The 23131-nt window shown below is 33.0% G+C and overlaps 2 protein-coding genes and 1 long non-coding RNA gene across 6 annotated transcripts; 2 read left to right on the top strand and 1 right to left on the bottom strand.

Moving 5' to 3' along the window:
* Positions 1–2150: 2150 nt before the first annotated feature.
* Positions 2151–5212, bottom strand: LOC111908512 (putative F-box/FBD/LRR-repeat protein At4g13965). The gene is made up of 4 exons (XM_023904334.3): positions 5005–5212; positions 3675–4597; positions 3068–3265; positions 2151–2939 (listed from the first exon to the last, which is right to left on the bottom strand). The coding sequence occupies exons 1-4, from the start codon at positions 5036–5038 to the stop codon at positions 2469–2471; spliced, it is 1626 nt and encodes a 541-aa protein (XP_023760102.1). The 5' UTR covers positions 5039–5212; the 3' UTR covers positions 2151–2468.
* Positions 5213–8038: 2826 nt separating this feature from the next.
* LOC111908504 (uncharacterized) lies at positions 8039–11259 on the top strand. 2 transcript variants are annotated; one of them, XR_008231228.1, is made up of 4 exons: positions 8039–8499; positions 8750–8854; positions 9090–9202; positions 10661–11259. It is a non-coding gene; the product is annotated as an uncharacterized LOC111908504 (long non-coding RNA). The 2 variants fall into 2 exon arrangements; XR_008231227.1 differs by lacking the exon at positions 10661–11259 and having other exon boundaries at positions 9090–9413.
* A 126-nt stretch (positions 11260–11385) lies between these two features.
* LOC122197035 (potassium channel KAT3) lies at positions 11386–16894 on the top strand. Of its 3 annotated transcripts, XM_042900509.2 has the most exons (8): positions 11386–13539; positions 13918–14078; positions 14170–14232; positions 14317–14382; positions 14472–14669; positions 14758–14883; positions 15440–15557; positions 15745–15870. In XM_042900509.2, the coding sequence occupies exons 1-7, from the start codon at positions 13104–13106 to the stop codon at positions 15458–15460; spliced, it is 1071 nt and encodes a 356-aa protein (XP_042756443.2). In that variant the 5' UTR covers positions 11386–13103; the 3' UTR covers positions 15461–15557; positions 15745–15870. The 3 variants fall into 3 exon arrangements, with proteins under 3 accessions (XP_042756443.2, XP_042756441.1, XP_042756442.1); XM_042900507.2 differs by lacking the exons at positions 11386–13539; positions 13918–14078; positions 14170–14232; positions 14317–14382 and adding exons at positions 16061–16231; positions 16316–16894 and having other exon boundaries at positions 14532–14669; positions 15745–15978; XM_042900508.2 differs by lacking the exons at positions 11386–13539; positions 13918–14078; positions 14170–14232; positions 14317–14382 and adding exons at positions 16061–16231; positions 16316–16894 and having other exon boundaries at positions 14615–14883; positions 15745–15978.
* The last annotated feature ends 6237 nt before the right edge of the window (positions 16895–23131 follow it).

Below are 23131 nucleotides of genomic sequence, written 5' to 3'. Positions count from 1 at the left end.
TGCTTCTCCGCCAAGGCCAACAACAAGTCTTCTGGAATATCCTGGTAAATGGCTGCCATGGCCATCTTGTCCTTTTTTACTTCTACTACCGTGTTTGTTGTTCTGGGCTCTACAGCATCCCACACACCTTGAGCTTGCATGAACACTTTCATCTTAATAGCCCATGCAGCATAGTTGCTTCTAGATAACATAGGATAATGGAGTGTGACTTGTCCTTCTTTATCATTACTGCTGCTTCCTGTCATTTCTCTTTCACGTGGCTGATATTTTGGCATGCACCAGGTTGTGCTCTGATACCAAATGTTGGGAATACAGGGGACACTTGAAGAAATATATAAGAAAGCTTTATGAAAGTAAAAGTGGGACAGAAGAACACATATGGAAAAGGTTGTAGCTTTATTCACTTTCACAGAGAAAAACACAATGGAATATATCCATCAACGTACACTTTGCCCTTTTAAAATAAATGAAATGTAGAAAATAAGGAAACTGACTCACACTACCCTTTAGACTCGGTATTACAGCCCACATGCTATAAGACTTATTCAATTCTAATCAAATAAACTTTCTGTAGTAAAATAGATAAAATAAACACCCAAAATATCTGGATTAAGTCAACAACTTGGTGGCTTCCAGCTTCGACGTCAGCGGTGCAACAACGGTATTTGGTGGCGACGCAGTTGACAACAGCGGCTCGGGATGAGGGGTGACAAGGTGGCGGCACCGGAGTTGGTTGAGTGAGGGTGACGACTGAAAGAGCTCCTAGGGTTAGGGTTATGGGACGGGTTATAAACCCCGACTCCCATGAAACTTTATCCCATAATGGCACAATCAGTCCCTCATTCTCCTTTTTCTTTCAGATTAAGTCCAAATTTAACCAAATAGCCCCTCCTCTACAAATTATTTTCATCTTAAGTCCATATTTTACCATGCAACCCCTTAGCCTCCAAAATCTTTAAATTTTAAGTCCATTATTTACCAAACACTCCCTGACCTCTGAAAATCTTTACAAATCAATCCGGAAATTACACTTATCCCCCAAAAATCTAACTTATGACATATTCAACCCTTCCTTTTCTAAGCATTACAATATAAGTCTCCATTTTACTCTTTAGCCCTTGCTACCCAAACTTTATTACAATAAAGACCCTAATTTCTAGAAATTATCTCATTTAGCTCCTTATGACTAACACTGGTAATTAATTACAAATTTAGGGCTATTATTCATTTATTAATCTTTATCCATTTTTTATTTAATAAACGGGATGTTACATAATCCTTAGCCAAATGCTCAATCCTACTCAAGTTTGACCAAGAGTCAAAAAGGTCAAAAAGTCAGCGGTCAAAGTCAAAGTCAAAATTACCAATCAGTAGCCCTCCACATGATTGATTGTGGTTTGAAATTTTAGTCCTATTCTATTTGAACTAATATGGTTCTCGTGATTTCGATTTCTGGGTTGTTTGATACATTAGGGCTTTTTTCGTTTTAGTGCATCTTACCCTCTTTGTTTACTACAATATCTGTTAAGGTTACAATGCCTTTGAGAAAAAGAGATGATGAAAATAAGAAAGCTAATGCTCTATTTAAAGAGAGGATTGTCAGTGAGATATGCACTATGGCAAATACTTAGGCACCAAGGTTATCTTGTAAAGAAACTTTTCCTTGCTAAGTAAATAATAAAATCTTCTTTATTAAGCAAAGAAGATAACATCGTTATTAAAGACTTTTGGCGGCATGTTTCTCACCATCACACCTTCGTTTCATAATTTTATTAGTTTTTTATAAGTATACCTTACATATTTTTGTTACAGTAACTTATAATATATTATTATACAATAAGGAGCAAATTCTCTTAGAAGAAGAAAATAGATTTCACTGTAAACCCCCTTCTATTTTCCATACAATCGGTAACCTAAGGTAAATTTTTTTGGGGATGATTTATGAAAAAGGAAAGGGTATGTGACGGTAAGAGATACCATAAGGTAGATTGTTTTTGGAGATTTTCGAAGGGTGAGAAGTGGTAAATAAACATGATGTAGATTAGACAAAGATGAGAAGAGGAGAAAGGCACATATAGGTTTTAAGGGAAAGGGGTGGGTATTTACTAATAATAAAAGATTAAATAAAATAAAATAAATTATAAGAAGTATATCAAAAGCTCAAATTAATCATTCAACATTTCATTTTAGTAAGTTACCAAAATCACAATGAAACCGTTTCATAATACATTTTTTGCAAAACGAAAAAAAAGGATCCAATCCAAAGAAAATGACGAACCAAATGCCATTTCTACAGTTTGCTCTTATTTTTATTATTTTAGATACTTGACGTTTAAATTAAATTTTCAAATAACATCCTCCGAAAATAAGTGAACACAATCACCCATGAATCTTGACTTTTAGCATAAGAGTATAAAACCGACATAAAAATTAATACTAAAAAAAATAAGCGCAGTGGTCTCTTGAGTTTACTTTATGGTGTTAATCCATCCCAAAATATTAATCGTGAGAATTGTGGCATCTTCACACAAACTCAAAAAAAATGGTAGCAACACCGCCTTCTTTGATGCAGACAAGTGAGTTATCAAGCGTCCAGTGTGCTGAAACAATCCACGCATTTCGTGCAACCATCCAAGAATGGGGTGATTCATGGATTTTGTGCAATCACGCCTATTAATATACTTTTTCGTAATTTGTGCCATCATGAGATAATTATCTAATTTTGCTTTCATTTTCTTATGCTTAAACACTCCCATAATTGCCCCAAGGTTCCATTGTAATTTCCACGCCCAATGCATCTCAACGTATGGTTTGCTATGTACATCCCTCTGAGCCTGGTAATCCTCGCTATTTCTATTTTGTTTAACCTCCTCTAGCAATATCCCCAAGTGTTTTACAAATACTTGTGCTGATGCCATATTCTCCATAGCTGTAATCTCCTGCAACGTTTTAATGATCATCATATAACCGGTTCATGTTACAATGTTGCATATTTTGGTATGGTTATGCATGTGCATAAACTAGAAAAAAGGATTAACCGAATATTATATTGGCACTGTGTAAATACCTCACATGAGACCATTGGGAAGATGGGGATTGGAGAAGTATCATCATCGTTTTCTATTTCAGTACACATAGTTACTTTCTCTTGTGCCTGCACCTCCAAGTATACCTTTACTACCGGTTTTATTGTAAACTTCAGAATCTTTGTGTTAGCAAACGCACAAGCTTTATGTGGGACTAGTTTCATGGACGAAGATAGACTCTGCAGAAATTGCATACAGATCAATGTGATCTTAGCAACCATGTATGTGTGTGAGAATGATAAGTAAAAAAAATTCGAGAGTGTCAAATTGAAAAAATGAATGATTCTAATTGATTCTTGAGTATTGAAAACCTTCCTAATTAAATTAAATGGATTTAGTTACGGATAAGTAATTGTGATTCTCATCAAAACCATTGATTCTTTTGATCTATACTCCAGATTGGTTCTTACACTCACACAGTATTTGTGATTATCGAAAATAAACTACTACTACACGCACACAGAGACACACAACATAAAAGACACACAACATAAAAGTATGGAGGTGTGCAAGAACTCATGATATACCTTCCTTTGTGAAAAGAGACGCTGCAAAAGATAAAACAAAAGGAAATTAGATGACCAATACCTTGAGAATCCCCAAGTTAAGTGTAAGAAACTTGACACTTTGGAGTTGTTGAAGCAAACAAACTATACTATGAGCATCTGCTTTGTGTGGATCGTACATAAAGAGGTCAGCCTTCTCCAAAGAATGGAAACCTGATGGTGCAGAAACCTGCCAAGGTTGAAAACCTTCCATGACCAAGGAGGTAAGCCCAGGTGCAGAAATCAGATGCTTCCCTTCACACCATTTAATAGTGAGATTCTTGAGTTGAGGTGCAACCACATTCACAACCTCCTCTGATGCCATATCAGGGGGTGTAGATACAAGTGTAAGATCAGAAAGTTGAGGATGACAAAAATTTAAAACTTTGGTTTCTTTCATTCTGCACCTGTTCAAGGAGAGGTTCTTCAAGTTGGTGCACTTAGAGAAAAGACCGATATCATCATAATCAGACAGTTCGACTTGGTGAAGATGCAAAGTCGTTAAAGCTGGGAGGTCCCACTTTGGTGTCGCAATAATGGAATATGGGCATTCAACTATATTCTCTCCAGGCAAACGTGTAACACTCAGTTGTTGGAGATTGTGAGAGAATTTGCAGCTGAGAATTCTTGTGACAGATTCATCGTCCCTAACTGTTCTCCCAAGAACGAGATTGACTGAATAATTTACTTGATTATCACGGTGTAAGAGAACATTAGAAATTAACTTGGAAAAGTGGCGCTCATTATTGAGATTCTCGAAATTCAAATAGGGCATTGAAGTCCAGATAAACCTCCATCTAGATGACAATACACTAGTGCTAATAGCATCTTTGATGTTAAGCAAAGAAAGGATTTTATGGATTAGTTTATCTGGCAAGCTGCTTAATCTATCGCGTTCTACATCCACTGTATCTTTTCTTGTAGATATGAAAAGATCATTAAGCGTTCTTATTAGCTCCATAATCCCTGCAATGGAATACAATGCAACATTAAGGACATAAAAAACAAACCAACCAAATTCTAAAATACTAACATAACGTTGGTACTTCTCCACTGTAACACAAAAATTCGCACAATGAATTATATCTACAAGATATGTGTGTTGCTGTTAATTAGTCAAAACCAGGACGAAAATTAACATTGAAAAAAAATACTATATTAACCAACAATTAGTCAGCTAATTTCATTCTACACAATTAGGTATCTAACAAAGAAATCCCAAGTTTCCTCTGTTCCAACAAATAACAAAATCACAAATTAGGTTAATAATGCAGCTATAAACTTGTTCAAACAAATTCACAATCACAATTAGTACATTGGTTCTCAATACAATAATTAGATTTTAAAAAAAAATATGAATTTTGTATACTCACCACAAGAGAATGGAGGATTGGGAGATAGAATCATTTAGCGAAGACAAGATCAGAAGACTAGATGTGATGTGGGTAAAAGAAGTAGAAAAACGAGAGCAACGAGGAAGGGGAAGCCAGCCTGTGTTGTGTCGTCTGTCGATGCTGATGGCACCGAAAGGTAAACGAGTACAGGTGGGATGGAGGCGAATTTGTGGTTTCAGCAGCGTAAATTAACCAATCATGAGTGTTTATAAGCCCTTCGTTTTGAAGTCATTTTAGTTGAGATAATTACAAAAGTTAGTCAAATTTTTATTGACGAGGCTATTTTATCTTTGGTTTCGTCATCTCACTTTCGTTTTTGGTTTCGTAATAGGTGGAAAAATACGCTTTTCGTTTTTGGTTTCGTAACAGGTGGAAAAATACGCATTTTTTTCGTCTCCTTATTTGTGGTTTCGTCACCTTGTCTTCTATTTCATATTCCACAATAAAAAAAACTCATTTTTTAGTTGAAATTGTAGATGACTCTACCTCATTTGTGGTCACCTCTCCACTCGTCTTCCCTTTCGTTCATGTTTTTCTGCTCATCATTCATGGGTTTTTTTATAGTGGAATACAAAACCGAAGACAAGGTGATGAAACCATAGACGAGGAGACGAAACTGAAGGCCAGGGGCGGCTCAACCGGTTTTGGGGCTCTAAGCAAACCAAAAATTTGGGGCCCTTTGACATTTACTATATTTAATGTTATAAACACTCAACTTTTATCTGACTACTGCCTTGAGATTTGAGAATAGAACTAGAAGATAAATAGAAAGCTCAAATCTGAAAAACTAAAAACTCAAATGTTGAAATTCGTTTAAACCTGATTCACTCAGCGATTATATATTCTGTAAATGTAATATGTTATAATCAATCATAAATGTCGGTTGAATCAAAAATCAGATAGCTAAAAAAATAAAAACTGAAAAGTTATAAGCATTAACCCTAATCAAGTAATCAAATGACTTTAGATAATGGAAAAATAAAAAGTGAAAAGTGAAAAAATTTCACATACCGATTCAGTGAAACCCTTGAATCATTAGAATTTAGAAAATTTTGAACAATCGATTTATCAAAACTTGTGGAGAAGCAAAGAATGGAGAAGTAAGAGTGTGTCGGTGGTTCAGATGTTCAAGAATTGAAAAGAAGAAGAGCAGAACTGCTAATCAAGTTCCGATTATTTTGAGCAGCCGCTGAGAAGAAAAGAATTATTGTAAGGCGTGTGCAGCAAGTAACGATTCAACAAATAGATTGGACTGTATTGGATATTTGGGTTAAGTGGGACCTTTTAGGAGTGAGGGCCCTAAGCCCTACCTTTGTTTATATAAACACATAAAGTCGGCCATGACTGAAGGCATGTTTTGTCACCAATTAGGAAACCGAAAACAAGGTAACAAAACAGCAAATGAGGTAGCATCATCTACAGTTTCAGTCACTTTAAAAAAAAATAGTTTTTTGCTACTAAATGTAAAGTGGTTAGAAAAAATAACTAAATTTATAATTATATCTTCTTAATTTTAGTTTTTACATTTTACATGCACCTCCTTTTTCTATTACAACATCTCATTTTATTAAACCTATAATTAAACATCTAAGTTTTTATTAAAATTTGTATTTGGAAATCATTATTATATCTTATTAATTATTTATATATTTGAAGATCATTATTATATTTTATTAATTAATTTGCTAGACTTAAACAAAATATAGATTATATATGTTTAGATATATTTTTTAAATATCTAGAACTATAATATACTTTTCTATTAAATGTTAATTAACACATAAATACTCTAAAAACAGATAAGTTATTTTAATTTTCAATATACTTAATCTTTTAAATTATATATGAAAGGGCATCAATATTCCTCTTTATTATTATTTTCCATGGAATATTATATAAAGGAAAACCAACCTAAATCTAAAAATCGATATTTTTAAAACCCCAAACCAAACTGTTTATGTTTAAAAGCAAAGCTTGAATTGTGTTTATATAATTCTTGTAACTTCCTATTAAAATACAAAATAAAGGATACACTTTTTTAAATGCATTTGAGAACCATAGAAAAAAAAATTAAAGATAACCTTGGCTATTGTTTTAAAAGTCAAACTTGATTTGTCAAAACTCAAAATATAATCAATATTAATATTTATACAAATAACTTTATTATTTTCATATTCATGGTATTAACTCTGTTAGTATTTCAAAAAATATTATTTTTGATAGAGTTATCGATTTTTATTCCAAAGCTGAGCATTCCAGACTTAATGTTTACAATCAAACGAGATAACTAGAGAAATTAACCACTTGTGCCAAAAGAATTAAATGAACAAATTAAACCAAACCTTTATATATTATTTATTTATTTATGCAGGTGGTATAAGTATTGGGAGGTGTTTATGTTAGTTTTTGCTTTGTTCTCTACATGGCTCACTCCGATTGAATTTTCTTTCTGCGATGTGTTACCCAAAAACCTCCTCCCTTTCTTGGATTTTACTGAAGTAATTTTCTTCGTTGATTTGGCTCTACAATTCTACATGTCCTACAAATATGACCCGACCCATACAATATTGAGGTAATTAATCTATTTAGCAATACAAATGTTAATGAATAACCCACTCTTATACATTGATTTTATTACTTATTACTATAATCTAAGAATTATCTTCTGACTAATTTCATTTACAGATACATAAAGTCTTGTTGGCTAAAAATCCTCGCATGCATTTCGTGGGTTTTCATCTACGATGTACGTATATGCTCTCCACATGCTCTGTAATTCGATTGCATCTTATTAAATGCACCTTTCTGCAATAACCAAATCTCTAAATATTACTAAAACAAAACCTTAAATTCTTCAATGAAGAAACATCAACCCTTGATTGCATTTCCCTCCTTTAGTCTCTACCGTAGGATCATTTTGCTGACATCATCCTGATAAAAAAAAAACACGCGTCTCCCGAATAAAACTTCCTTCTTACGATTCATTCCTAATTTCATTCTTATGTTTTTTCTCTAAACAATCAACACAATCAGCTCCCCTGAAAGTCAATACATATGAACCCTAACCCCTTCCTTCTGCCGATATGCATAACCCCATTGATTGCATGTATACATGGAATCGATCCTATGCGTTCTACTAAAGTTTCTTTTCCACCCTTCGTTCCCGATTCCCCATCAACTCTCCACCCAAATTCACCGGAAGTTTATGAAAACCTAGAAGAATGTTCTTTTCTCTATTTGGGAGAAGCTTTGGGCATTTCGTACAAGTTTTGTAGGTAATTTGAATGATATAATAACTATCGCCAAGAAATCAGGAAGGTAATTTGAATTCATTTTTCAATTTTGAAATGACAAATTAAAATGCAATTCACTCACATTGTTACAGGTTCTATTGTTCATATTATCCTTTTTTGTTCTAGGGTGTTGAGAAATTGTTGAGTATGTATCGACTCATTTTCATCTATTTGATTTCCAGTGAGTTTCTTCCCTCCCTCGATTCCACTACGTATTACAGGAGTTATCAGCCGACATTCCCTACTCTCTTGCCTTCATTACATATTCTACATGTTTCTTTCCACCACCTACAATTCTAAATCTCTCTCATCCATGTTCGTTTTCTTTCTTCCGTTCTTCCTAAACGTAACCCTAACCCAAACCCTGATTATTTAAGTTACTCGAGTGTTCTTTTTTCCATATGCAATTGATTTTCGATTTTTTTTTTCAGATTAATGGAGAATAATTTGAAGGTCTTCATTCCTCAGCAAATGTATAGAAGACTTTGATGGTATTGAAGGTTTAATAGAAGAGGTAATTTCATCCTCAATTTAAGGTATGCCTGCTCCATTTTGGTTATTTCCTTAGCCGACCATGTCTGTAATTTTTGAATTGATTGGAAATCCATCGTAAGGTTACAAGTTTTTTTAATTGTGTGTTATTTTATCTTGCTTATTTCTCTACACCCTAAGATATCAAATTTTTACCCAAACTTTTACAAAACCAGTAGACGAACTTTGAAGAATAAGGATATTTTGGCAAAAACCACTTCCATTTTTTCATGTTTGCAGTGATTGGAGCTTAGGAAGGAACGAAAATTTATATGGATGTGCTTGGTGATTGGAAGAATGGATACTATATCAATTGGACTTTGGAAAGTGGAAAGTAATGAAAATTCATATCCGTAAGCCTTTTTTACCTTTCTTGTGTTTTCTTATTCATATCTCATCATTTACATATGCGTTGTTTTTTTCTTGGGGCTTTTATTGTATTTACATTGCTTCACCCCACTTTCAAACACTTAACTCCAAATTTTGATCCTTGAATGTAAACTTGAATTAATTCTGATGCTTTTAACATTGAATGTAAACTTAAATTGATTTTGATTTTGTTAACCATTAACCTTGAATGTAAACTTGAATTGATTTTGATTATGTTAACTTTTAACCTTAAATGTAAAATTAACTGTAAACAATGAATTTGATTTCATTATGTTAACTGTTTATTTGATTGTTAATGTAAACTTTAATTGATTTTTATATGTTAACCTTGAATATAAACTTGAATTGACTTTCATTCGGATTCAAAATTTAAACTTGAACTGATTTTGATTCAAAATGTGTTGATTAACTCTCCATCATTTATTCATTTAAACTTATTCAAATCTTAAGCATAATTAACCGTGAGATTTTTCCCATAAAAAAGTATATGGTTTTAATCTTTCTCCCTCTTCAATATCATAAATGAGTTTAGGGGTATATTGGTCCATACATTAATTATTCAGTGGCAGGATTAAAATACAAATTGTAAAAATCAGCTCCCTAAAAAATTAAATACTATTTATTTTTATATTTTAATGAAAAAAAAGAAAAAAGATATTAGACTCACTAAAGTACAATGTTATATGTTCCAAAGACTTAGAACAACCAAAAGTAACAAAATAATGTATTTTAGGGTAAAACCTCCAGTAGGTGGAAAAGATGTCAATTTCACTATATAGGGGCAATTATGTCCTGTAGGTGGAAAATATGTCAATTTTACTGTGCTGGTCAGATATGGAAAATACAACCGGAGGGGCAAATATGTCAAATTGACTGTGTAAGTGTAGATACCAACTCCCAGAAAAAACCCATGAAATCTATAAAAAAAACCTCCACTTCAAATGAAAATCGAATCAAAGAGATACCAACTCCCAGAAATAAAAAACTTCTCTTAATTTTACATTGTTGACATAAATACCCTTCAATCTGATGGACTTTCCCATAGATGTTCTTTTCCATAATGTCATTAATCAATACAAATTTTTTTTAAAATAGCCTGCTAATTCATAACTTTCGAGCCTTATTTGAACCAACTTATACCATAAAGATGAAAATGCCCTTCAACCACTACAACATAGAATTGTTTTCATCTACTACATGGCAATGGAGGGAGTTTCAAAATATCCAGTTACCATCATCTTTTTATCCTGTTTCTGATGAGGCAGTTACAAGTGGCGGTGCCTTATACTTCTTATTATCTAATGATAGCATATTGCGATTTGATATTTATTCAGAAGAACATATACTCATATTTTCACCTTCTACTATTAATGAATTAAAACTGTATGCATCGAGACTAATCAACTTTCAGGGAAAATTAGGATATCTCTCTATAAGTGGAGATACTTCGTGGGCTATTTGGATTTTCATTCACAATCGGTGGGTTAAAGTAGATGATAATACTTACAATGAAAGTGCACATGAATGGTGGGATTATAGAAACAATACCCTATATTTCTTTAGAGGAAATACAATTGAGTATGAGGTTCCGACACATTATTCTCAACAAGTTTTTTCAATCCGTTCTGATTTTGATACAGTGACTATGCCAGGTCGATATTACTGATTATATATATTTTAATTTGCATTCGAACATAGTTGTTTTTATTGTAATGAACTATTTTAATATTTTATATTATTCTATGATTTATTACTTTTTTTTATTTATTGTTTTAATTGTTATGAAATTAAAATAGCTATTGTAATGTATGTTAATGAATTTAAAATAGCTATGGTAAACTACTTTTAATTGTCATGCTTCCTATGATGTAATATAAGTTTACAATTCAATGTTTTTAAATATGCTCCTGTGTTTAACGCGGGTTTTAATCTAGTTTATTACAAATCAAGACCATTTAATTTAATTGCTTAGATTTCCGTGACTATGTATAAAATAATTTAATTAAAAGATCCAGATTATACATACGCATAAATTGTACCAAGGACAGATTAAACATTAGATATTTAACACTTTATATTATTTTCTTCCATAAATATATAACTAGGAATAACTAAAAATGATACTATATTGTTGGTTTTCATTTCAAATCAAAACTAACCAAGAGTTAAGTCAAACAGATTTAACTAGACAAGTTATATATATAAACGATATCAAGGGAACAAGCAATAAATTACCTAAAATGGAAAACACCATGAAATCGTTAATTCTTTATGTTGTAATCTAGAAATATGAACCAAATATGGAAAAAAAAAAGTCAACATTTAAGAAGTAATTAAGAATCAAGAAGGAAATAATTTATCTTTAGGAAGAAGATCGATCTAATGGGGCTTTTAAGTACCGTGTTTGAGAAAGATCGAGAGAACATGGAGGCTTGGACGTGTCAGGTGGAGGAGATGATAAATGACGGAGACGGACGACCGACGAATTGAATCGACGAAATAATCACTGAATTTTGACGAAGAATCGATGGATGGGGGGTGGCCTGATCTGAGTGGTGTTGGCGTGAAAGGTAAGTCCGATGGAGTGAAAGACGTTTAAAAATAACTAAATAATGTAGATATATACGTATAATATAAACTAGGTATTACATGGGTTTAATTAAAAAAAATAAATATAAAATTTTAACAATTTGAAAAGTTTGAATTTATAAAAAAAAATGAGAAAACTTTGAATTATTAAAATTAATGAGACTTTAATGTATTGAATACATTACATATATAAACTTTTTTAATAAATGCTTTACATATATATTACCTTACACTTTAAATGTAGAATTTTAATTTAATAAAATGAAAAATACAATAAAATGATAAGTGGAAAATAGAAAATTTAAAAATTTTAGTAAATGCCATGTGTCCAAATGAATGAGAAGAGGATATGTGGCAAAAAAATCTTGATTTATTATAGTAGATTGAGATAAAATAAATTATTATTCTATATATTTTTATTTAACTTCTTACTATAAATGCATAAGAAAAAAATATTAATTGAATGGATGTTAGGAGCCGGTGTGACTTTATTTATTTATTTGCCCTTGATTAATTTTCATTTTTATAGTAGGATAAATATAACAAAGGAGTCCTACAATTTAAAATAAATTATTCATCTTTTACTAGCTTTCATATTTAATATTTTTTAATCAATCCATAAAATACACAGGATCCCATTCTTAGTAACAACACAGCAGTATGTATTTCTCTGAAGTTATTGAAGTTTTCATGATAAAATGAAATAATTGTCATTCTTGTTTTTTTTACTTAATTTTATTTTGTTTTATAACTTATATGTAAAGGTACGTATAATATATAAATTACAAAAATAGTAAGTGGTGTTGGTGGCGGAAACGGATGTGGTGATGACGGTGACGATGATTGTTGGTTGTGATGGCGAAGGTGGAGGTGGTGGTAGTGATGATGGGGTGGAGGCGGTGGTCTTGGTTGTAGTAGTTGTTGTGGTGATTATGCTGATGATGGTGGTGGTGGAGGTGTAGGTTGCAGTGGAGGTGGTAGTAGTAGTAGTGGAGGAGGTGGTGACAGTGGTGGTGACGGTGGCGATGGTGGTAGCGGCGGCGGTGATGGTGGTGGTGATGGGTGGTGGTGGCGGCGGAGGTGGTGGTGGTGACAATGGTGGTTGAGGTAGTGGTGGTTGTGGCGTTCGGTGGTGGGTGGCATAGGTGGTAGTGGTGGGTGGTGGAGGTGGAGGTGGAGGTGTTGTGACGGTGGTGGTGAAGGGTTTTATATGTACTTTTTTTTTTAGAAAAATAAAAAGGTTAATATTGTAATTTTTAACTTTCCTATTTGATAATGTTATGCCATAAGATCGTCATGTTTATATTAAGAATTCTGCATATATATGACATAATCGTGATGCTAGAGAGAAGGAAGAAAAAAAATAACTTCTTGGTTCTTGGTAGAAACAAAGTATTGATGTGGCTTGTGTTATGGAGGATGTATCGTCTCCGCAAAGTTTTTGAACTATTTTCAAGGATGGAAAAGTCAATGGTTGGGGTTGTTTCTTCAAAAGCTATGAAGAGCCTGGCTATAAACCTCCTCCTCTTTCATGTGGGTGGGTGTGCATATTTTTACTCGGCTATTAATACGCCACCTGGCGAAGAAGGAAATACCTGGATAGGGAGTTTGACACTGGGAGAGCAAAGCTATAAAAATTTTAGACACATGGGCTTTTGGAAGCTCTATGTCACAAGCTTTTATTTTGCTGCTATGACTGTGACCACAGTGGGTAAGTTGAAGATAAACCAGAAACATTTTGGTTTTGCTTTTGGTTTTGTTGTTTGACATATGGTTAAATGCAAGAAATAACATTGTACTTGTAGTTAATAATTTTCTGTTTACAATTGCATCCTATTTCCCTTTTTTCCTATTAAAACATTGTAATTTGAAAAATCTATACGGAATTATAACAGTGTCATCCAACTATAAAGTAATCTTCACTGTCATAATTAGGTAGATTTTCCAACATAGGATGCCTTATTATGAAAAAGGAAACATTGGAAGTACAATGTTGTAACATTAATGCTATAATATTCAAATGAAATAAATAGAATAATGCCACTTGACATATTCTGATTAGATGAATTTTGTGGATTTGTTTTAACAGGATATGGGGACCTACATCCCGTAAACGAGAGAGAGATTATCATTACAGTCGTATTAATATTGTCTACGATTATTTCCGTTGTATATACGGGTGATGATATGACAAAAGCAAAACAAAATGGGGATGCAAAAGGAGATTCAGATTCTGCTGTCCATTACCAGGTAAACACAAAAAGAACCAAATTTGCTTTGTCCTAAGGTAGCTCAGATATTTCCAACAGAACACCAATGTTGATGTTATAATTTCTTGCAGGAGTATCAAAAGCGCTTGGTTTCTTTTTTGAAGGATATCTCACCAAAGTTCATTAAAGAGACTGTAAGTAATACTCAAATCGATTTTTGAAACTACATATGATATGATATGATGATAGATTTCGCACTAATTTGCATTCAAAAACAGTCTTTCATCAAGCTCCTTGATAAATACATCAATGATAGCAAGGAAGTTTTCGAAAACCTAGACAAGGTAATTTATGTGATTCCTCCCAAATAAAATAACAACACAATGTCTAGTATATAATATTTTATAATTTGTAACTTTATATGTGTTGGTAGATTACCAGAAGTAAAAACTCTGCGGAGGTCAACAGTGTTACATATTTTGATGATGATTCTGTGAGGCAACCACTTATCCATGAAAAAACTGACATGATCATAAAACATGATCTTGGAGACCTTCAAAAACAGCACATCATCAACCTCCTGGACAAACAGATCAATTATGGAATGGAATTTCTCAAAAACCTACATCAGGTGATTATGTGCTTCGTTCCAAATAGTTTAACCACACACTTTTGATTGCTGAAAATTTTACAATTTGTAACTTCATATGTGATGGCAGATTACAAGAAAGAATGCAGCGAAAGTCAACAAAATGGATCATTCTGATGACATGCCTGATCTGGAACAGGTGACTATTGAAAAAGCTGACATGAACACACATGCTTCACTCCAAAAGACACCATTGGTGAGTTTTTTTTTTTTTTATTTACAAAAATTATAAAATTTAATAATACAAATAGAGAACATTGTATGCTAACTGTTAGAAACAGATTTACAGTTAGTTAGCTGTTTAGTTAGTTATTTGTCATAAGGGCATTTTTGTCATTTCTATGAAGAAGTTAGTTAGAAGAATGTTAGCTCAATTGATTGGAATCTGCTTTGTATATATGTTCATGTAATCTGTTTCCTTTTCTAAATCTTCTCATTAAGTTAGAAAACAAAACATATTACATGAACATATATACAGAGCAGGTTCCAGTCAGTTGAGTTAACAATCTTCTAACTAACTCCTTCATAGAAAAGACGAAAATACCCTTTTGAAAAATAACTAAGTAATCAGCTAACTAACTAACTGTAACTCTGTTTCTAACAACAACTATTATCACTTTAATTGTTAGGAACTTAAGACTAAATACTGAATTGGTTCTTTTAAAATTGAACAAACTTGAAGCATGTTGATATGAATAAATATATTTTTTCTGTTGTGTACTTCCTTGCAATTAACTTAATTATGCATGCAGGTCGGTTACTACTCTCTCTGACAATGGGGACAACACAAGTGTGATCAATGAACTAGAATCCCACAACTCCACAAACGATAAGGCTGATGAGGGAGACACAAAAGAGTATGAAAATAAGGTAATTTGTCTAATATTTTTTCAGTTTTTTAAGTAATCATTAGCATTGATATGTTATTATGTTGCCATTTAGCATAGATCCATTATCAATGAGGGTGATGATGTGGACATAGATACATCATAAGTATTATGTTTTGTCAATCAATAATATTAATAATACGTGTTATGTTTTATTGTTTTGTTATTAGGATGGATCCTTGGTCAATCAGGAGCATGTCTCCCACCATGATCTACATGTCGGTGCAGGTGTAGATGCACAACAGTCTAAAGGGTTTTTAGATGTATACAATGAAGGAGATAAGAAAGCCCTTTCGTTTTCATATAGCCTTGGATATACAGAAAATCATATGAACATCAATTTTTGGAAGAAAATTTTATGCGAGAACACTCCTACGCAGGAACGTGGCTGGCTAGATGACGACGTAAGTAATCCAACATGTATTTTAGATTGTAAAATAGAATTAAATGGATAACTATTAATTAAACTTTGCCTTTCATCAACAGCATATTGACATATGGGGTCATATATTGTTGAATACCAAGAAACCCGTAAGTTGTACAATTATGCCGGCCAATTTTTTACCTCCTCACTCAATTGACGTATGGAACAAAGAATGGATCGCACTTGCAAATGGATCGTACCCTCCATACAAAGCTTGGTCTGTTGTGGATTCGGTAAGAATATTTTCAAATTCATTATGTTTATGTTTATCATTACTAACATGGGATTCAAAATTTAATGTTCACATCACTCTACAGGTATTACTGCCCATTAACAAACAAAAAAGTCATTGGTTGATTGGTGTTTTAGAGTTGAAGACATGGATTGTGACCATCTATGATAGCTCGTCTTCCGAAATCAATGAAATATGGATCAAGGAACGATTACGAGCTTTCAACATAACTGAATTCTTAAAGTCTATTGGTTATTGGGAAACAAGTGGTAGGAAGTGTACGACAGTAGAGTTAAATGTGCAATTTGCCGAAGGTATACCACAGCAAACGAACTGGATGGACTGTGGTATTTTTGTGTGTATGTGGTTAGAGGCTTTTTGCGCTGGAACTCAGTTGAAAATTGAACATGGCAAGACCGAAGACCATTGTCTGAAGTATCGCAAACAGATGGCTGATGTTATCTGGGCACATTCTGGCTGCAGTTGAAAGTCATACCTATGCAATTTTAAGAACCGTTTGGTACTGTATTTCAAATAGATTGTGCATGTTTGAAATAGTTTTTGATACAAACAAAGTGGATGATGGTGCGGGGTTATGGGTCAAGACATGGAACACAAAGGTTGCTAATATAAGAATTTAGATACGAAAAAAGATTGCATGCCACATCGAGTCAAACAATTATACTTTCTCCATGATAGATCTATATAGATCATTATTTATAAAAAAAATTGCATCCTTATTGAGTAAAAATTGACTAAATCTAATATAACATACAATTAGTAATAGTAATGAATAATATATTAATTAATATAGCATCGTAATACTAATGATCAATCAATATAGACATCAACAACTCTCAATTCCTCAACAAACAAATATTTCGTCCAAAAACTACAACCTAATAGCGAGATAGTATATCGTCCAAAAAATATAGCCTAATAGTGAGATAGTATTTCGTCCAAATAATACAGCCTAACAGCGAGATAGTTGGAACGATGATTAAACCTTATATCTTTTATTACAGTTAGAGTTGTTCACTATCTGAATAAAACCGAATTGTTCAATTGAACAATTTGGATCGAACTATTTGGTTTGAATATTTGGATTGGTTTTAGCAAAACCGAATTATTATTTTGGATTAATTTTAGTTTATAAAATAAAAACTGAATAGTCCAAAAAAACCGAATTGCAATTTATTATTTTGTTATTTCTGATATATACCTTTAATAATTTATAAATTTACTAAATTATTCTTTTAGTATATTAAAAATTTTCATTTATTATAATACTTTAATATGTACTTCTTATTAAAAAAATTGTCTATAAAGTAGTAAACTATAATATATTTTTTTTATAGTTATTTATAAGTTTCAATTCACAACTAATTAAACAATATTTTTTAGTTTATATTCTACAGTAAGTTAACACTAAAGTAATATATTTATTGAAATGTCGTAATTCTTGAAAACCAAATTATAAAAAACCGATCCAACCGAATTATAATTTGGTTGGATCGGATCGGATTTAAATTTAGTTTGGACTATTTGGATCTACGTTTTGAAAACCAAAATTAATTTGGATTCACTTGATCGGATCATATTAAACCGATTCATCCAAACGAACATCCTAGTTACAATAAAAATAAACTAGAAAAAGTAAAAAAAAAAAAAAAAGAAACAATTCAATACAATTTGTGTCTATGGATGTTATGTTGGATTTTATTGTGGATAAATCTATATTAATTTACTATGTTCATTATGTTTTTGGTAAGAAATACCATTATTTTTGGTTTTCACTCTTCCAAATAAGTCCGGTGGAACAAAAATATACATACAAACAAAAATGTATGTTTATTTTTCTTTCTCTATTTAAACTAAAAAAAGCAAGTTTTCCTTGTAAGAAAGCACCACTATTTTCGGTGCTCTTTCATTATTTTGTTGAAAAACCAATAACCCTATTATTTTTCTATGTCAGTTCACACAAAAAAATATTTGGTTAGTGTCATAAATGAGTATATAATATTTGTTTTTTCACACATCCTTGTTTATAAGGCTGGAGGGAGTGGTGTATGACATGTCATGCTGTCACATCAGCTTTTTAATAGCCACTTCACCACCATGTCACCTTTTCCACAAGAGATGCATGCCATACCACTTTGAGGGTGTGGGTCAACTTGGTACAAAAAAAAAAGAAATAAACACACTCACATGCACATTCTCTTTCCATGCCATCCAGTTTCAAGATTGTTATATGTGACTTGAGCATTTGGAGCATTCATATGGAGAAGCATCATCCATAATGTGGAAACGTCACTCATTGTCTAGATATGTCATTCAGGAGGAAGAAGCACCACCTAGAAGTCAAGGTGTGTCACTAATGAAACTTGATATGCCATGAAGTGACTTGATACACCACGAAGTGACTTGATATGCCACCAAGTGACATGATATGCCGTCATGTGACAGGATATAACACCATGTGACATGATATGCCATCAAGTGACAAGATATTCCACTAAGTGAGAGGATATGCCATTCATGAGGTGGATGCACCATTGTGGAAAGGATGTGCCAACTTGGAAGAGGACGCATCGACCTTGGGGAGGATGCGTCATCTCTTGATCAAGTTGCATCGTCCACATGCCTGATGCACCATCTTGATGCAAGGATGCGCTGGTGGTTCCTTGATATGCCATGGGATCCTTGATGAGCCACTTATACTATGAAGTCCCCTATGATGCTCAAGATTGTTCAAGGAAGCTCAAAAGTTGAAGATGCTCAAGGATTATTGCTTGATGCGCCACCATGATAGTTGATATGTCATGGTGATCTTGATGTGCCACTCTTGCATCATGATGTGCCATTATGGATCATGATGCTCTATCATGTGTGTTGTTGATGCTTATGCAAGGAAGAATGTTCCAAAAGCTGCTTTAAGGTGGATTGTGATTGGTTAACACCATTCGTAGGCCTATGGGCTAATAGGATTGGCCCATTAGGGTTTTAGGTCTGATCCCTCAAGTATAAATAGGGATGCATGCTAAGTCATTTGTGTCATGTCTTTTGTGTCCTTAGTAAGTAGGAAGAATCTCTACTGGTTGTACTTGTAATCTCTGTTTGAGAACCTTGTGAATAAAAAAAATACTCCCTTCTTGCTGATATGAGCTTATTTAGTCATAGAAATCATTCATTATCTTATTAATTATTGTTGATTTTATATCATTTTATGAACAAAATATACTTAATTAGCTTAATATTTCAATTTCAGCAATAAAAGACATGCTCGGGTGAGAAAGGAAGAGGATTGAGTGATTGGAAGCTTGGATCTTGGATTTTGAAGAAAGAAGGATGTTGCTGGACAGCTTGACCCCTCATCAGTGTTTTGACCATATCTCATGAACCGTACCTCCGATTGACAAGATTCAAAATGTTATAAAAACTAGACACAATTTCGGACGACTTTCATGTTTTGAGAAAATGTTGATTCCAAAAGAAACTCGACGAGTTTTTAGCACAAACTCGACGAGTTGGTTAGAATGTTCCAGATTCGAAGATGCCTTGCCGTACACGCTGTATACGCAGATTATCGAAAAAACTCGACGAGTTTTTGGTGAAAACTCGTCGAGTTGACGCTGTTTTCAGAATTTATATATAGAAACTCTTCTCATTCGAACCCTAACTTTTTGTGGAGGCTAGCTGTGACTTTTGAAGACCAGAAAGGTTCTTGGAGCTGCTATTTTCGAGATTGCAACATAAGAGACAATTTAGAAGAGAATCAAAGGCAAATAATCATTCTTCTTTTCTTAATCTTTGTTTTGAACCATGTTTGAAACATTAGATTTTGATTTTAGGTTATTACTTGCTTTAGATATGAGCTAAAAGCTTTTTACTTCTGTTTGGATGAGATAATCTTATGAATATGGTTTGATTGAGTGGTTGAATTGATATTAATTTGGTTATTCATCTTGTTAAGCTTATTAAAGATCCTTATGTATTGATGATAAATGTTTTTAGTTAACAAATAAGTGATTGAGTTGCATGAATATCTTCTTGATTACTTGATTCATATAGTTTTATGAATATAAGATTGTATGCCTAGGAATAGTGAATATGAAACTAGGGTTAACTATAAAATATGTAAATCAATGTGTGAGCATGTGTGATGAACATCTATACATGAGTTGATTGAATTGAACAAATTTGATTAACTATTATTATAAGTCTTGCTTGATACGAACTAAACAGTAGGAAACTTGTTAGTTTAATCAACTGGCCATTGTTTGAATTAACTTGTCTACTAAAGGATTGCTAATAATGAACATGAACCCAATCACATTAGCAATCGGTAACCATTGACATATTAATCCATTGCACTTGCCACGAAATCAACCATAAGAATAAGTGAATCAAATCTGAACAGAAGTCTCTTTTATCATTGAATCTAGTTGTCCTTTCTTGTTCTTCTTAGTTGTTAATTGTCTTTGTTTGAAAGTTAATTGATTGATTAAGTTTCTAGTCTTGCAAAACTAGAGAAACCCCCTCTTTTATTATTTGTTTTTAATTAGGTAATACTAGTACTTAATTTGATTGTTACCGTTCCCTGTGTTCGATACCCTACTTGCTTAAACTATACTATTAATCGATAGGTTCACTGCCTTTCGTGTGTTTAATTTGTGTTTGAAGTAATAGGATTAAAAATAGTGCGTTTTACACACATCAAGTTTTTGGCGCCGTTGTCGGGGAACGATTCTAATAGTTAATTTTATTTGCTAGTGTTATCGATCCTTTGTGTGAGATTTATCTCATATAAAGTTACACATTTTCTGTTTTAATTTTTATTATAATATTATTATGTATTTTCCAAATCTCTATGCTTTTGATGCTTTTCTTGAGGAAGTAGTACAGGAAATTGAGCAAGAAGATGAGGAATATGACTCAGATGAGGATTTGATGAAATTTGGAAGATGGTTAGATAACATCTTGCCTAATAAACAAGAGCAATCTGAGTTACAAGAGCTAGATCTACAAGATGAAGAATTTAATCCATAAAAAGATTTGGAGGAGCTGGAAAGATTGCTAGCAGAAGGGTCAGATGAAGAACAAGAACAAGCTGAATGGCAGGAACCAAGCTGTGGATTGACCATTTCCACGACATGCCCCCCTGTATTTCCAGTTTGTGTTTCGAAGGACGGGGTGACGATTCCAACTTTGGAGAAAGTTTTGAAACGCGATCCATTTCTGTTTAGTATCCAACCGGTCCCAACCCTTATCAAGATTCTTGGGTTTTATATATTCAAGCTCGTTTGGCCAATTATAGAACCAAAGAGCCAAATTTTACAAATTGGTCCACCAAAGAAGATATTCAATGCAACAGATGGATTGACATTGACTTTATTGGAAGTTTATTAAGTTGAGAGTCCAGCTAAAGACTCGCACAAAAAGAAGCGCTTGCGGGAGGCAACCCGTCATTAGAAGTTTGCTTTTCTTTTTCTTTTTGAAATTCTAGTTTATTAGGGTAGTGTAGGATTTTAATTTAATGATTGTTTTCCTTTTTCTTATTTGGTTCTTGATTTTGATCTTTGCAGAAGTTAGGGCGAGAATCGATCAAATTGTTAAAGCGTGAGGAATAAATGTGAAATCGAGTCTAAAACGAGAAGAGTGGGAGAATTGAGTCTAATTACGAGTCCGGTGAATAAATGGCTGAAAGGATGAGCTTTTACTGAAGAAAAATGAGGGGGAATATTGCTATAATCATTCCCTTAAAATCCAGAAACGAAACTGAAGTTGAGTATATTTTGTTCACTCAGTACATAAAACTCGTCGAGTTCCCTATATAAACTCAACGAGTTCTTTTGGAAAAACCCGACTGTGCCAGTTTCAGTGACCCAACTCAACGAGTTGCTCTTTCTCTTACCTTTGAGTTGGTGATTTGATTGCATTCTACGAAGGCAATTGGCTGTGCTATCACTGTTTATTTTCCGAGCATTTCCAAGATCTTTTTCCTCTATATTTTGGAGCATAACCATACGAGATTTGACACCCAAGGCATGAATGAGTTGTTCCCATGTCCAAAGTCAGCTGAAGAAGGAGCTCAAAAGAAGAATATCAACCTCGCAACTACTATCCCAAGGGAGTTTGTTCTAATTTTCTCTACTTTTATGTTCTTTTTCATGCATAACATGCAATGGGGACATTGCATAAATTAAGTGTGGGGTAGGGGGTTGATTACATTAGTTATATTAGAATCCTAGGTTTAATTTTTGAAAATTGCATAAAAATTGCTAGGGTTAATTTAGAAAATTTTGGTAAAGCAATTAGGATTCCATGCTAGTATTGTATTTGATGATTCTATGAGAACCCAAATGTTTAGTTGAGCCAACATACGTTATAGTGCATTTGTGGCCCCCTTTATTCTAGTGAAATCATGGGACAAAAACACAACCTCGCTTAGTTTGAGGATCGCAACATGTTTAGCATCGTGTACCAGAAATGTATCCAGGAAAGCTTAAGTAGTCATTGCACACTAGACTAATGCCTTTAACCAATAAAGGATGAAGTTAAATTCCCTTGCTTAAGCATATGTTTTTCTAGGTTTTTAGTTTTGAATGGAAAAAGTGTGTGAAAAAAAAAGAAAAAAAAAGAAAAGAAAAAAAAAAGTTGAAAAAAAAAGTGATGAAATGTTTGAATAAAGAATCTACAAAGCTGTGAAGACAAAGAAGAATATCATGAAGAAAAGCTACAAAGTATAAAAGATTCAATCAAAAGTTGTATTTGTCTTTTATTTGTAATTTTCTTTTCTAGGTTATTTTATCGTATGTATGCTTGGGGATTTAACCAAAAATGACTTGAGGTTAAGAATGTTTTCTGGGGATGGATTCGGAGGGATGCATAAAATGAGCGT

Source organism: Lactuca sativa, chromosome 3, assembly GCF_002870075.4.
Source record: "Lactuca sativa cultivar Salinas chromosome 3, Lsat_Salinas_v11, whole genome shotgun sequence".
NCBI lineage: Eukaryota > Viridiplantae > Streptophyta > Magnoliopsida > Asterales > Asteraceae > Lactuca > Lactuca sativa.
Note: the sequence above shows the minus strand (reverse complement) of the source record. Positions and strands in the feature narration are given on the sequence as shown.

Coding starts and splice junctions, on each gene's coding strand:
- LOC111908512 (XM_023904334.3), bottom strand. CDS start 5,038: ATGATTCTATCTCCCAATCCTCCATTCTCTTGTG. Junction 4,598..5,004: donor CAATCCTCCATTCTCTTGTG/GTGAGTATACAA, acceptor ATTCCATTGCAG/GGATTATGGAGCTAATAAGA. Junction 2,940..3,067: donor TCCCAATGGTCTCATGTGAG/GTATTTACACAG, acceptor AAAACGTTGCAG/GAGATTACAGCTATGGAGAA.
- LOC122197035 (XM_042900509.2), top strand. CDS start 13,104: ATGTTATGCCATAAGATCGTCATGTTTATATTAAGAATTCTGCATATA. Junction 13,540..13,917: donor TATGACTGTGACCACAGTGG/GTAAGTTGAAGA, acceptor TTGTTTTAACAG/GATATGGGGACCTACATCCC. Junction 14,079..14,169: donor ATTCTGCTGTCCATTACCAG/GTAAACACAAAA, acceptor AATTTCTTGCAG/GAGTATCAAAAGCGCTTGGT.